The 16,812-nt window shown below is 42.9% G+C and overlaps 1 protein-coding gene across 2 annotated transcripts in view; it reads left to right on the top strand.

Annotated features, from left to right (window-relative positions):
- Positions 1-6,918: 6,918 nt before the first annotated feature.
- Positions 6,919-16,812, top strand: part of LOC306941203 (neurexin-3b-like) — a 317,329-nt gene continuing 307,435 nt past the window's right edge. For both annotated transcript variants that reach the window (XM_079526517.1, XM_079526516.1), the window contains exons 1-2: positions 6,919-7,209; positions 12,233-12,394. In XM_079526517.1, the coding sequence (XP_079382643.1) occupies positions 12,293-12,394 (102 nt within the window). In that variant the 5' untranslated portion in view covers positions 6,919-7,209; positions 12,233-12,292. The remainder of the gene's footprint in view (positions 7,210-12,232; positions 12,395-16,812) is intronic.

The raw sequence follows: 16,812 nt of genomic DNA, 5'->3' as shown, positions 1-16,812 counted from the left end.
CTCGGGAACAGGTTCATGCCACCCGGGTGTCGGGGAGGGGGGCGTAACGCAAAACAGGACCGGGGGATGGTAATGAAGGAGCTAATTGCTTCCAGTGGATTTTGAAATCGAACCCCTGGCCCTGGTGCACAGAAGCAGGCAGAACGCAAATGGAATATTGATGACTATGGAGAAAATAAGGGGAAAATGACCCGGCTGCATGATCGATACCAAAGCCACAGATCTGCGCAGAGCATGTCTCAACAGGCAATACATTTCCCCTGGTTATTATAGATCAGTATACACTTACAGTGGGTTTAATATTGCTGAGGTGCACACATATTACATTATATCAATTTGCTCTCTCTATTATTCATAGCAGGGATGTTGTATCGATCGCCTTTATGGCTGGCATGGTAACTGTAATTACATCTTTATAATTAAAGATACATATGCAGAGTTTAAACATGCCATAACAAAGACTGGTAGCCCTTCAAATGACAGCGGAACCTTTTGTAGCTGCCCAGTATGTTACAGTCTAACATGGCATGTGAACAGTTCAATGCAAGAACATGACAGGTTGAATTGTTCTCTCTTTTGGAAATAATCCATTTTGAAATGTCTAATTTATCCCAACCTCAGCAGTTCAACTAGTAAATATTCAGTCTGGTGCATTTGAGACCCATCTGTAGCTGCATCCGATTTTGATACCAGAATGCTGCAGTGTTAAATTACTCCCTAAATTGAATGAATTATTCCAAAATGCAATAATCATTTTCTGGGATTGCTTCAGCTACCTGGAAATATTCAATTTATATTCCTGATGCTGAGCCAGTTTTTATCCTCAAAGCACATTTAATTTGTAAGAATATGTCTGTGGATGGTGCATAACATCCACCGTAATCCATGTTACGCGGCACTTGTGTGCTATAAAACATTTCATGAGAGTAGCTTTGAGGTCTCTCTCTGTATAATCACTGTATAATCTCAGTTTTTGAAACAAATGTTTGTTAAATTAGAAATACTGAGCTGATCTTGACAGAAGCACTGAAAAAAGTAAAGTGCCTGCTGATCTTTTACCATATATTTCACTAGTAGAAAGTAGCTCCAGTAAGTAGGATGTACTTGTAAGTAGGATGTATAGCTGCTACACGTTCTAGGTACTTTTACCTAACTTGAGGATTTCCAATCACTCTAGTTACTTTGCAACTTCAGATTATTATTACGAAACATACACCACTTAAGACCGATTGGCTCTTTGAAAACAGTTGATCTACAGCACAAGCTACTGTATATAGTGGATCAGCTATTTGAAATATTTTTGCAAGAAATTAGGAAATGGGCCATTACTTTTACTTTGGTCCCTTAAAGAATATTTTAATGCCAATACTTTTGTACTTTTACTGAAGTTTGAGTTTGAGCTTCTTTTTTTTCCCCCAACAATGTATTTATTTTCCTTTTTTACACACAAATGACAATACAAATATACAAAAAAAACAACAACAATGAACAGTACAAGACAATTACTGATATAAAGAAAGCAAAACAACAATAACCAAAAAAAACAAAAGAAAACAAAAGAAAACAATAATAACAACAGCACTACTCCTCTTCAGCTCCATGTCCTTCCAAAGGTAAACATAAAGACAATTCCCTGAACCACTGTGTAATACTTGGTTTGTCTGGCCTCTTCCAGGTCAATGCTATCACTCTCTTAGAGTTTGAGCTTTTTACTTGTAACCGAGTATTTTCATGTTGTGGTACTGCTACTTTCACCCTTACGCTGTCTTTTCCCGTACACATTTGTAGCTGCTAACAAGGTGACAAACACCTGCTGCACTGTTGCACTCCGGTCCTCTTGTGCGACTTTAATACCAATAAGTGAGCAGGATTCCCTGTGAAGGCCTTGACATTTGAGCAGCGATCCTCCGACAGACGGCCTAATTAAAGCGTGCGGGATGGACGGGCGGGTTGCCCCGGCAACGACCTGTCTCTCCCCCGGGGTCAGGTGAGAGCAGACGGGATCAGGTGTCTGGGGTTGTATCTGACGACATTATCAGTCTGCAGCTTACTTACTACACCGGTTCCCAACCTGTGGGCCTGGGCCCACTTTGTGGGCTGCGTGGGTATTGCAAGTGGACCCCCCAAACTCATATCAAAAGAAAATAAATACAAATTACATGGTATCTTTTTTTTCTTTCAAAACTTGAACCGTGTGTTTCCATATTGATACCATTATTAAATAAGAACTTACCGTTCCAAGCCGGAAAACAATAATTGATCGATTGATCATTAAAAATAAACATGCTCTGAAAATGCATGATGCGGCCCACACATCTGACCACTTAACACTTTCAATGGGCCTAATGGGGCCATGAGATTCATAGTCACAAGCTCCAATACTTTTCATTGGTTGATTTGGGCGTGTCATTATAGGGAAAATGTTTTTTGAATGGTAATATAGCAAAAATAGCAGAACTGAAAGATCAACGATTTGCATCGCAACGTGTTGACCTTGTAGATCGGCTTTCTTTTGCAGAGACGTAAAGTGTTACCAATTAAGCATTAATCTATGAAAAAAATCACTGACTATTGAAAACTTCACTGTCTCTCTCACCTCTCTGCCTAGCTGCGCCATTAGTCAGCATCCTTCAATGCACCTCAAGACGCGATCCTTGGTGTCTAGAATAAAAGTTTCCCATGCGTAATTGCTTTCTTTTTTGTTTAAGTGAAAGGAATGGCACTGCCATGCCCTGCAGTCATCCAGCTATTGACAGCTAGTCTCAGCCTCGACCCGTGCCATTTGTCATCGGGGATTTCAGTATAGAGCCAGGGGGTGCGAGGAATTTCAAAGTAGACATTGAGATTACTGAGGAATACATCAACATTTACGGTACATCCAACAACGTTTCATAAGCCGTCTGAGAGAGCATTTCTTCATGTGATTTATGGCTCCAGCTAAAGCCACTGGTCCCGAAGATTGATGGGGGACTCACAACAGTCTCAACACTTGCTTTATCTCTGGCAAGTCCCATATTCACATTAGTATTATTATTACGTTCTTTGTTTGAAACCACTGGGAGTCTACAGCATCCCTATTTTATAGGGCTAACGTTTGACGAAAATAGCAGATCGGCTATTTGGGTATAGATATAGAAAACGGGTACACATTTTGATCAAGAATTCACAATCTAAATCCTATACTTAAAAGGGTTTAAATGGTGTTAAGAAGAAGAAGAAAAGAGATCTTCAGGGATTGCCATGAACTTTATGTGTAGGATAAGCCTAAGCCGCCCCCTATTTTTTGTTGTTTATTTCATTATAATTCATTCCTACTCAAGTTCATAGTAGAGTTCTTTGGATTGCAAGTTAAATAGTTAAAAAGACAAAAGTTCATGCATAAGTGCATTTCATTTTCTCATGTGGCTTTATGTAATGTTAATCTTTTCTACTGAAATAGTCACTGTGTTCCTTGCCTGCCAAAGACAACACATACAGAGCTATAGCTCCACTGCGCCACAAGGGGGCATTACACTCCAGTGAGTGCTACAGGATTCTGTCAGTCAATGAGGAAGCCAATATATCCTGTGTTGTGAATGTTTGTCTTGTTGCAGGTGAGGTATCAGAAAGTGAGTTAATTTAGACACATGAAGTAGCATATATAAACCAGGGGATATGTTTATAGTGGAAAAGTTGGCCATGTGTCTCTCTCCACAATGTTTGGTGTAGTGGTAATGTCCTGCTTAGCAGTTTAGCCTTTAGCCTAGCAGCTGAGCTTAGCAGCTAAAGCTAACATGGTGACTGCAGAGGCCCCACGCTGCTACTGTGTCTGTGTGACTCTGTGATCTTAATAATTGATTGAAACAGAACTATTTGGTGTGATGTATTTTTGTTATATGGTTAAAACACATTTGAGATTATGTGATATTTCTGTATTATTCTGTTTATGGCCAGTTAGTCTTTAGTCAGTCAACAAGTAACGCTTGCCCCCCACAAGGGCAAGCGTTAGTCTGGTGTAGTTAGTCCCACATACGTGGCCGGTTAAGATTCACCCGTGGCTTCCGCGTGCGGTTACGGTTACGTAAGGGTTAGGGGTAGGGTTAGTAATATCGGATTATTGGGACGTCGGACTAACTAATGATCCATGGGTTGGCGGTTCGAATCCCGGCTCCTCCTGTCTACATGTCGAAGTGTCCATGGGCAATACACTGAACCCTACATTGCCTCCAATGAGTCGGTATATGTGCCTTACATGGTAGCTTGCCACCATTGGTGTGTGAATGTGGGAAGTGAGGAGGATGCTGGTGTCGACTGTTCACCGCTTCACCTCCCAAATAATGTATGAATGAATGGACCATTGTAAAGCGCTTTGATCACTTGGAAAAGCGCTATAAAATGCAATCCATTAATATTATTATTATTATTAACGCTACGTATTGTGAATGATGATGCAGGCCGGACAGAAACCGAATTGTTTGCACATGTACTTGTTGCAGAGCGTCCAGTAAAATGAACAAAACAAACCACACTCATAAGGACTCAGTCATTGGACTCAGTCATTCATTGAGTGTGTAATTTGCATAATTTGACCGGAACAAACAGATTGGTTATTTTTTCTTTCTCCAATGTACAATGCCGTGTGTCAATGGGAATAATGGGCTTCTATTTATTCCCCTGTTATGTAGAGGCTTTTCAGAGCCTTTTGTTTGCTTGCCATCCTGTTCCTCGTATCCTATATGCACGTTGAACGGAGAGAGATGTGAGTTTGATGCCATGGGAGGAATTATTCCCTGACTGGAATCATCATCATCATCATCCTATTTGTTTTGTTTGTTTTTCTTATTGTCTTATTCTTCCTCACTATCTGACCCCCCCTCTCTGTGTCTCTCTGTCTCTGTCTCTCTCTCTCTTGCACGCACATGCCTCTTGTTCTTCCTCTATACCTCTTTATCATGACTCATGGCACTCGTGGGTGGGCGTGTGGCATACTAATGTTCCTGCATGGGAAACCATAAAGGAAAATTAATTGATAGTGTTGTTGAATGCAACACTGATGCCACTTAACGACACACCTCATGGCCCACCCCCACTGCCCCTGGCTGCATTTACTGTACAGTATGTGCTTAGAAAAGCCGGCGTGGCATTTCCGAGGCAAAGGGAAGGAACCCGTCCCGCCGTATCCCTGACGCCGTGGTTGCCTCCAATAGCGCCTTATCCTGCTTCACACATTGTAAATAATTGAGACTGAGTCTGACCTCGTTGTCTGTAATAGATTCACACACAGAACCCCGGCTGGGTCGGAGCGTGTCCACGAGGGCCCGCCCGTCGCTGGCGACGGAGTGGAAGACGAGCATGGTCACATCGCAGATCACGGCGAGACACAGAAACTATGATCCAGTACAACTTTTCATGTTGAACTCTGTCTTTCTTTCTGTATTTCTAACTTTCTTTCTTTCTTTCTTTCTTTCTTTCTTTCTTTCTTTCTTTCTTTCTTTCTGTATTTCTAACTTTCTGTATTTCTAACTTTCTGTATTTCTAACTTTCTGTCTTTCTAACTTTCTGTCTTTCTTTCTTTCTTTCTTTCTTTCTTTCTTTCTAGTTCTTACTAACTACTTACTTACTTTCACTCTCTCTGTCCGTGTCCTGCTCTATGCTCAGCCACGTCCCTGTCACGCCGTTCTGTGACCGTGCAGCGTCTCTGTCTGCCACCATCTCAACTTACTCACCGTGCCGCCGCGTGAAGAATGGGCTCAGGAAGTCTCTCCAGCGACGGGACTGATATAAAACTGTAAAGTCAGAGACGGCTGCATTTTGATTTATGTATGCCATTAGCCGGGTGTATTGTTCCATCATAAGTGGTCTGTCTGTCTGCAGGCGGCATTGGAGACCTCATCTCACGGTCACACAGATAGGGTTTTTATGATGGGGACTGAACGGGAGGATTATCGTGGCTGTGATTATGGCAGATTATGGATGCGTTTTCCCGCAGATGTGTTAGTTTGATGTGACCATCGATCTTGTCACTGCCTCGCGGGACGCAACACAGTTCTCATGTTTATTTAGGTCACACCGTGATTGATGCAGGGCCCTGGGAAGGACGCCAGGCCTGTTTCATGTTTAAAACATTAGAGTTGTCCATATAAACCCCAAGTGTTGGGGTATATGGAATGGATACAGCATACAGTACAGTATAATGCTGCTGCTGATGTATACACGCTGCATTTAAGTGTAATTTTCAGCAAAGGTCCGCCGAGAGTTTTACATGTACGTAGTACTACTGGACTCGTGAGGAAAGCCATTTCCTGAGACAAACATTGTGAATTATTCAGCAGTGCACAGCGGCTTGCTCCGGCCGATGTGCTAAATACCCAGTTGAGAAAAACACATTACCTTTTTGAACGTTATTAGAAGCAGCATGGCGCACTAATGCAGTGGATCCCAAATGGCATGCCGCGGCACGTGGTGTGGCCCGTGACACACTGCAGTGTGCCTTGGGATTGTGTCAGAACCACACATTGTTATTGCAAAATACAGTATGCAACTAGATCTAGATCAGTGCGCACTCATTTCCCAATAGAGAGACAATTTATGTACCCTAAAAATATATATTTATTTTAACCACTTTAAACCAGGTGTCCTTATTTTTGGGCTTGTCATTAGTACAAGCTCACAACATCTGAGCGTGTACAATACATAGATAGCCTATTTTAGCTTTTTTTGAGGAATAAAATGGGGCTTAAAACTTTTTAATTGGCATTAGTAAATAAAAATAACCATTTAAAAGGGGGTGAGATCGATAACATGAATGCAGGTGTGCCTTGAGATTTTGACTTTGGTGTAGCACAAAAACCCCCCAAGAGACAGACACTGCTTTAATGTAACGTATTATTTATCTTATTCTTTCTTGCTTTCGTCCATGTCATTCCAGCGAGGGAGGAGAACATCGCCACCTTCCGCGGCTCGGAGTACTTCTGTTACGACCTGTCGCAGAACCCCATCCAGAGCAGCAGCGACGAGATCACGCTGTCCTTCAAGACGTGGCAGCGCAACGGCCTTCTCCTCCACACGGGGAAGTCGGCCGACTACGTCAACCTGGCGCTGAAGGACGGCGCCGTGTCCCTGGTCATCAACCTGGGCTCGGGGGCCTTCGAGGCCATCGTGGAGCCGGTCAACGGAAAGTTCAATGACAACTCCTGGCACGACATCAAAGTCACGCGCAACCTGAGACAGGTAACTGGTGGGGAGGGTAGGGGAGGGGGGGAGGTGGCGGCGGCTACCGGGCGGAATTTGGAGACCATAATAATTATTATAGGCTGCAAGTTTTGCCGTAGGATTTTTAGTGGCTTCAGTAGAATTCGCAGAGAGCCGTCACTTTTCTTCTGATTGGTTGTCATTTTGCATCACATGCAGTTCAGAAAACATTTTTATCTCTTTACGACTACATGGAATGTTTTAATTTTATTTCATCTCTTATTTCCATTGCACATAGATGAAAAATGTATATATATAAGAATATATATACACATATATATTACTGTATATGTATACACTCAGGGCGATTGTGATTGATAGATCAGTCTACATATACATTATTGTACTAGGTCTCTTTCTCTACTTCTTATGTGTTGAACTTGAGCTCCCTTATATTTAACTTACCTGATGCTTCTACTTTGCTTCACACTCCCTTAAGCTGACACTCCTATATCCAGCGCTGTCACTCTTCCTCAGGCGTCAGAAACTTTATTTATATTCATCTGTAGAATATAGGCTTTGAGTTGAAAGCCGGGCAGCGTGCGTTAAAGCCTGTCCAATACCTCGTATTTACAGTATAGTGCAGACGATCACACAGATTGCTTGTCACACATACAGTTGGAGGCCATCGATATTGTCCTTTTCTTTTTGCTGAGGTTTGCGTGATCTGCGCAAAAGGACAGTTAACCCATTTTGGGCGGGAACCCCTTTTGGTGTTTTAATGTTATAATTTAGCTATTGAAAAATAGCAGATCTACAAGCTCATAGCGCGCCACCGAGTGGCGCGCTACGAGCTTGTAGGTCTGCTATTTTTGAAAAATCGTGAAAATATTTATTTCAGAAAACTGGAGGATTTAGAAGGATTTTTTTAAATTTTGAGATCAGGCCTAAATGGGTCAAATGATAAGGGACAATATCGGTGGCACCCAACTGTAGGGATGGATGGCAGTCGGAGCCATGCGTCATATCTGATCACATTTGACACTTATACCGCTTAGCCTTTACGTGATGCAACTTGTGACATGTTTCGTTCATATCGCTAGTAAGATTTGACGGAGCTATGTTTCAGTGCCGTCTTTAATCTAATGCAAGTTCCTAAAAAGAAAAGATAATCAAAATAGTGTTTCTAGATGCTGAATGTTAATAAGAAGATGCGTACACACACACACACACACACACAGACCCGGCCCTTTTTTACCCCACAGTTGCATAATTAATGTGAAACAGATGTAAGGGGCCAAGGGCTCGGAAAGTAGAGCAAATATTGAAATTACATCTAACCACTTCTTTTTTTTTCCCCTTTTATGAGAGTATGGAAGTTTGAAATAGTATATCCGTTAATGAAATCAATTAATGACTGCAAATAGCACTCTGTGGGGCGTAGCTTTGCCCGCCTGGCTTACTGGGGCCATAGAGCAGTGCGTGTCACCGTTGGTAGCCAGTGAATAGTGGTGGTGCACAGAGGGTACTGAATAGTGGTGGTACACAGAGGGAAACGGACTCTTTACACTTGATCGACTTGGTCGACCTTTAGTATGTCTGCCAGATGAGGCAGCACTTAAACCTGCTCTCTGAGCAACGGAACAAGAAGTGCTGTTTTCCTGACACAAGCCGACAGTAAAAACCCACCCTACAGGTTAGTAAAAGGTTGTAGCCCAATAAGTTCCTCCCAGGACACACACGCACCCGCACACATACACAGTCACACACAGACAGGCACACGCACAGGCACGCACGCACAGACACACGCACATACACACACACACACACATGCAGCTTAGAAGTTTAGAAGCGATGAGCCGAGGGACTGTTTATCTCTTTCTCTGTCTACCGCTCTACTTTCTGTCTTTTACTACTTCTATTTGCTCTCAGGAAGACACGCTTTATTAGGCTACGGGTGAAGAAACACTACAAGATTTTGTTTAAAGATTTGGATTAAGCCATTCCTAACACAAATTTTAAAGGATCAGGAGTCAAAGTCCCATAACATTGTTCTTCTCAGAGGGTTTTGCAGGAGCCCGATCTAGAACATTTGTTTAGGATGGTTTTGTCAGTTTCTGGCACTCGCCAGTAAATCATGTAGTGTTTATCCCCTCCAATACTAACTCATTCATGTTAGAAATCATTTATTCTTTACTACTAACCAATATCTAACCAACTAATGTACTAACCTAACATCCTAATTCTTCATCATTGGTTTTCTTTCTTTGGTTTTCTCTCCATCCTTATTAACAACGTTTTTGTTCATTATTCTTTTGATTTCCTTTCTTCCCCCTTTTTCTGGAAAGCAATCAGGCATTGGACACGCTATGGTAAACAAACTACATTGTCTGGTAGATATCATTCTTATTGTCTTTTTTTGGGTTTGCCGTGTGTCCCCTTCCCCCCTCTTCTTTTACTCGTTCTCTTTGAGTTCCATCCTAGACACTCTTATCAAAAAATGAGGAGATGGGTTTGTATTACCAGGCAGTTCTTTCTTCACTTCTTCTTCTCAACTTCCTCCCTGACCTGCCAACAGCCTTCTTTTTCCTCCCCCTCCCCCCCCCACAGTCCCCCATCCGTTTTTTTCACTCTAGCTTTTTTTCTTTATTTTTTTACCCACGTCGCTGTGTAGTTCCAACAACTTAAACAAAAAAAAGACAAAAAAACAAACAAACAAAAAAACAAAACAATTTGACCTCTTTGTCTTTGTCAGGGGGAGTTACCTTTTTGCTTTTTTAATTTTTTTTTTCACACAAAAAGCCCCCATTTTTTGTGAGGACTGTCGTCAAGAACTGACAGAAGCTTGCCACAATTTCCAACAAAGATGGTGACCTCAACCTCGACACTGAGCCCTAAAAAGAGAAAACACCAAAAATGGCAACCCTGGCTTAAACCTTCATTGCGGGAGCTCTGACAGTTGTTTCCAGCTCACTATGGCGCATGGCATGCCCACATCATGTCTCATGACCACTCACCCATAATAATAACCACTAACACTCTAACTCACTCACTCACCCTCCATCTGTCATTCACTCTGCTCTCCCCTCCCTGGTTTTGTGGCATGCTGGTGGAAGCTGTGTTCGAGTGCTGTGTGTGTGTGTGTGTGTGTGCGGGTGTGTGTGCCTCTGTGTGTGAGTGTCGTGGCTTACCTTGATCCATGATACCTCCCCTGGGCCCATATGCATAACCCTTCTTAGGTATAGAGGCGTTGATCTGGGATCATTGGTCTGGTCAAAGTGACAGTACACACGGTACCATCCTGAGTGTTAATACAGCTGATAATGGACCCCAGTCCGTACAATGCCCAGGATCCAAACATGGGTGTCCCGTGCGAGCCGAGAGATGACATTCCTACAGCTGGTTTAACCCATTAAAAAGCATCCGGGAAAGCATCTTTCTCATTTTAGATTTTATCTATTATTTGTAAACATTTTAATCTTTATTTCATATTTTGGCTATTCAAAAATAGCAGGTATATGCTATGAGCTATATATATATATATATATGCTTCTGGGGTCCCTGGAACAAAATAGAGATGGGGTCGGTGGCCAAATACATCCTTTTTTAAAGTTTGATATAGTTTTTCATGAAATTGTTATATTTAGAAGACATTTGTAGAATCGCCTCAGGTCTTAATGGAATGAATAAGATATACCAGTAGTATTCGACTATTCATAATATCCAAACACAGGGTAAACATTTCAACAATAGTCTGGCAGCGAGACCACCTCCAACCACTGCATTTGTTCACAAGCAGGACAACTTGGAGGAAAGATACCTTTTGTCTACACTGCATTTGTTAGTTATATTGTATTACCATACTTGTATTACCAAAATTGTTCCGGATTGCAGCTTTAACACTCAGAATTGTACTGTGTAAGAATCTCACTATGAAAAAAATTGCCAAATCGTGTCAGAGACAAGCTCTAGTATTCTGAGATAGTGTTTGAATATGGGCCTTTGCTGTTGACTGTGCATGGGCTGATGCATCCTTGGGCTTGCTCAAGCTATGTATGACATATCATCAAACCACTTACTCCTTACATGTGCAAATATACGTTTAGTTTGCCTCCTGAACCGTGAAAAACCTCGGTTTGCACATATATGTGGTGTGTGAAGCCTCCCTTTGTTATGCATGTGTGTGGATAATGTAAACAGGAGAGTGAGTGAGAATGCATGTCAGTGTGTGTGTGTGTGTGTGACTGTGTGTGACTGTGTGACTGTGTGTGTGTGTGTGTGTGTGTGTGTGTGTGTGTGTGTGTGTGACTGTGTGTGTGTGTGTGTGTGTGACTGTGTGTGTGTGTGTGTGTGTGTGTGTGTGTGTGTGTGTGTGTGACTGTGTGTGACTGTGTGCGTGTGTGTGCGTGTGTGTGCGTGACTGTGCGTGTGTGTGTGCGCGCGTGTGAGTGCGTACATGCGTGTCAGCGTGTACTGTATGTGAGCAAGAACTAGAGAGTGAGAGATTGTGCCTGTGTGTGTACAGTATAAGGTACACACACACACCTGTGAGTGTGCGTGTGCGCGTGCGTGTGCGTGTATGACTGTGCTCGTGTACATGTTTATATGCGTGTGTCTGCAGTTACCAGATGAAACCCGAAACCTAAGACAAGTACAATCAATTTGTCCTTGGTTTGAACATTGTACTAACCCCCCTCCCCCCCAACCTGAAGTTCCAGAACCAAACCTAGATCTCTCCATACTCTTACCCCCCATCAAAGATAAAGAAAATATGCTTCTGCCATATTTTCTTTACCTGTCCTGTGATCCTGTAACCTGAAATCCATTAACAAGACTAAAAGACGCCGTCCGATTTCGGAGAAAAACAAAGAAAAATCGCACCAAGGCCGCCAAGTGATCGATCCAACGGATGGCAAAAAAAAAGAAAGAGAGATCAACCAAAGGAAAGTCATAGAGAAGCTCCTTTTTAGATGCAGACCATGAGGAAAGTGGTGTGTTTACGCACGCCTGCACACCGGCCAGTCCCAGAGTATAATGGGCCTGGCTTTGGTTATCCCAACAGGTGACCATCTCCGTGGATGGCATCCTGACCACCACCGGGTACACCCAGGAGGACTACACCATGCTGGGCTCCGACGACTTCTTCTACGTGGGAGGAAGCCCCAGCACGGCCGACCTGCCCGGCTCTCCGGTCAGCAACAACTTCATGGGCTGCCTCAAGGAGGTAGGACGGGATCGCTATATACCCTGCCACGCACGCACGCACGCACGCACGCACGCACGCACGCACGCACGCACGCACGCACGCACGCACGCACGCACGCACGCACGCACGCACACACGCTTCCTTACAAGCTTGTTTATATCATGTGCAAGTGTGAAACTAGTACACAAACTGCAAAATACTGATTTAACTGAGTAAGTGGATGAATTAACACTGATTAATTCACTGTGTACACCCCCCCCGCCCCCCCCCCCCCGTGTTTAATAGCAGTCTGAACGTGTATAATAAACTGGCAAATTGCATTATCAATTAAAGCTGCTGACTTTGCAAGGAAGGAGGAAGTATTAGACTTCCAATGCCCCCCCCCCCCCCCCCCCCCCCCGGCCCCCCTTCCCCTTAATCTAATTCATAATGCTCACTGCAGTTGTGTGTGAGAAAATACCCCAAATTGCTTCTGTCACATGTTATTTGCTGCATCAGCCTGAGTGCACAGCCAAAATGCCTCCCAGTGGGCAATGATCTGAAAGAAATATTTGCCTGGGACAAAAATGGTAAAGGCTTTGTTGTAGTTTCAGACATTCATAAGGTGTTTACAGGCTCCTTTTGTTTTTTGAGCAAAAGCCAAAAAGTATATTAAATGGCCTGTTATTTATACTTGGCCCGCCATGACTCATTCGGCAGCCTGTGTGATGCTAATAAAACGCTGACCCCATGGCTCTGAGGACTTGTTAAAGAATAAAGAGGTGGGGAAAAATAGATCGATTATGCCGGCCTAGTCAAAGCCTTGAAAATTAGCACTGTATTTTTATTGGACCCTAAGTGCCTCTGTGTTATTTACAGTTTATTTCTTGGTGCGCCGTTGGGTATAGCTGCTCGGAGTCAATACGTTTTGTCTTTTATGTATTATGGGAATTTGGTTTGCTATATTTGCCACTGTGTGCATACGTCTGTTCGCCTGTCTTTCTGTGAGCCTGTCTATTTTGGGTGCGTGCCTGCATGCTTTTGTATGCGTGTGTCAACGGGTGCGTTATGTGCATGTAGGAACACATTTACACGTGAGTTTAATGACCTTGGCTTGCTATCAAATTTCATTAAGCCCTCCGCTAACACATGCTGAACATCTGCATTATGGCTCTATATAATGAAGGCCCGTTCGGATCCTATCAGACACTGTAGAGAGTAGACCATCATCTCCCTTATAGCTGAGCCTACATTTGGCCATAACTGTCTAGTGTTAATAAGATCATCTATCACAACTGCCTTGTATATACATAGATTAATGTGAAGTCCTATATTTATTCATATTTATGGCCTTTCATCATAACCTCCGTATTGTTCCTATAGCTTACTTAACTCCCCCCCCCCCCCCCCCCCAGCACCAGCTTCACCACAAACCTACTTTGGGGCTAGATAAAGAATTCTACTTATAATTCAGTCCACGCAGCTTAATCCTCGCATCGTCTGCCTCTTCTCTGCCTCACGTTGTTCGAAGAGCCAGTCAAAATGGATGCCCTGCACTGACCCCTGGACGCTGCCCTGCATTGGGATTGGCTGTAGGAATACTAACCTCTCTGCCTTTTAGCCCTACATGATAATGGGTTGAACCTCTTCTGTGATGACGCAGGCCAGTTCAGGCTAATTTTGTTTATTTATAGACCCCCCGTTTAGTGGGTTGGCGTTGCTAGGGAACAGCTTGGGTCCAAGTTTATCCCATTCAGGCCTGACGTCGAAATTAAAAAAAAAAAGTTTTCTAAATCATGACAATTTTCGGAAAGATTTGAGGCACATTTTAACGATTTTTCAAAAATAGCAGACCTACAACTTGTAGGTCTGCTATTTTTCAATAGCTAAAGTATAACGGAATGCTTGAAACACCAAAAGGGGTTCCCGCCCAAAATGGGTTATTTCCTGTCAGGCTTGCTGATATTCGGTGGGGTGTGTAGAAGTGCAAAAATGTCTAATCCTCTATAACCCTTTTCAAATATATTCCCCCCAAAGCTCCCATTTTGTGTGTCATGACTCACCCTTGGAAATTCTCATTCCCCCCCTATAAACCTTAAAGGGGAAAACCACCCATTTTCAACATTTTACTATTCATTAATGTACCTTAGAGCTGTTGTGTGGAAATAATAAAAAAGTTCCCCCATTTTGTGTTTCCTAGAACTGTAATTATGGAAAAAATCATTAACATGGTGAAACACATCTTGATGACATCATCAAGATGTGTTTCACCATGTTAATGATTTTTTTCAGACCTCTAATTCTAGGAAACACAGAATCGGGGGGACCTTTTTATTATTTCCACACAACAGCTCTAAGGTATATTAATGACATAGTAAAATGTTGAAAATGAGTGGAATGCCCCTTTAACCGTGGCACTGTACGATTTTATAGTTCATTGCCAACGGGCACCAAAATAGTTGGCAAAACACTAAGATTTTAATCATGATATTAATTTAACATTAATATAGAAAGAAATCATGGCATGAAAAGGCATGATATTAAAAGAAGAAAAACATATTTTGGGGTCTTTTCACAGTGCAGACAGACGGAACAGGGGGAGAGAGACTGGGAGTGACACGCAGCAAAGATTGTCGTAATTGGGACTCAAACGCGTGACACAGATGTCAGGCTGCATTAGAGCCTACATGTGCTATGCGCCTGCACCGCTAGTCCAGCAGGTGCCCCAGAACATGAGCTTTTCAGCTTTCTTTGGGATATCCACATGCTCTCTCTGACAGAAATGGGTGGGCCGTGGATGCTTTGGGGATTGGGGAAGTGCGCCCTGATCCAGAAAAGGTTGAAAAACGCTGGTCTATGTGACATCATATCTAAGATGTCTTGACTCCATATTCGGTCAAGGTTTCAGACCAACCCGACTGAACATTTAAAAAAGTATAAAAATCAGATCCGTCTGAAGTGAGTGGTGCAACAGCGCCCCCTGTTGGTACCCTAAACATACATACGGGATGGACGGAGGGACATTGCTGGTTGTAGGAGTGATTGCACCACTCAAAGCATTGTGGAGGTACATCTGTGGCCTATACTGGCCTACAAGAAATGTGGTGCTGATTTGTAGCTTTAGCTCTGGGAATACAGGCGCACACACACACACACACACACACACACACACACACACACACACACACACACACACACACACACACACACACACAGCCCGACCCTCTTATAGATGGCTAGACTATTTTTTTCCCTTTTTTTTATAATATTTATTTTATTTGGAAAAAGCAGTACAATAACAGCATTTCTATGTATACATAGGACACAAGTGCAGTTCCCAGGATTTTTTTTTCACCCCTCTTCCCTCCCTCCCCCCTCCAAGTGACTCCATCTCCAGTGTCTCTGTAACATCCTTGCTTTCTTCAGGACTACATATGGCATCAGGTCAACACTTAACAGGGGCAAAGGGCAATATCGCTTCAGAGTGTACATTTCAGAAGGAGAAAAAGAAGAAAGAGCGGGCAAGATGGCTAGACTCTTATTGGTTATCCCAGCCATGGTGTGTAAAAAACAGAAAAGCTTTCAGTGTTAAAATGTACCCTCAGGATGTGTAGTGAAGTGAACTGTGGGATTATAGATCAGAGATGGGCGTGGGAATGAGACGGCGGTCAGTAATCCAGGGCAAACGGCCTCATTCCCAGCTGTGGTCCATCCGCACCATGATTACAGAGGCTTTGTCAGGCAGACATCACCTGAAACCGGCACACAGTCAAATCCCTGGCGTTCAATTAACTCTGTCTGTGTACAAGTACTGTGAAGTACTGTGATAACTTCTAAGCAGCAGTGATGGAAGAAGTACCGACATAGTTTTACTTAGGTTAAAGTATCAATACAATACCACAACAGAGTAGTCCAGTATTCAAAATGTGCTTGAGTAAAAGTACAAACGATGTACCGATAGCAAAAGCGAAGTATAGAAAATCACAGATCTAAAAGCTCAGAACCCATCTCATCAGCGTTGTAAGTGTGAGGCTATTTTCAAAATACCCGAAGTGAAGCCGATGTGGTTTAGGCCTACAGTATGTATGTTTTGTAATATTTATTAAACATTTACAATAATAATTGTACAAAGTACAATATTTGCTTGAGGTGTTGAAAATTGGAAATACTCCAGTAAATTAAAAAGAAATAGGCTACCTAAAAATTGTACTTAAGTACAGCTAATACTTACCCATAAGGGCCCGCTTGGTTCCATTTGTACACTGCGGCGTCAGGAGTTCAATGAACTGAAGATTTGTACAGTGCATTTCGTTACGTCTACGAGTCACCCTGACCGGTGTCTGGGAGAGCTACATGTTCTCCTGAAGTGAAATGGGTAACCTGAGCAGACCCGTTATTATATTGGCGATATGAAATGAGTGCAAAGACTGCTGCTGCACCAAGCAATAAATGGCAGA

This window comes from Electrona antarctica (genome assembly GCF_951216825.1).
Source record: "Electrona antarctica genome assembly, chromosome: 17".
Lineage (NCBI taxonomy): Eukaryota > Metazoa > Chordata > Actinopteri > Myctophiformes > Myctophidae > Electrona > Electrona antarctica.
The sequence above is the reverse complement of the archived record's forward strand: the minus strand, read 5'-3'. Positions and strand labels throughout refer to the sequence as shown.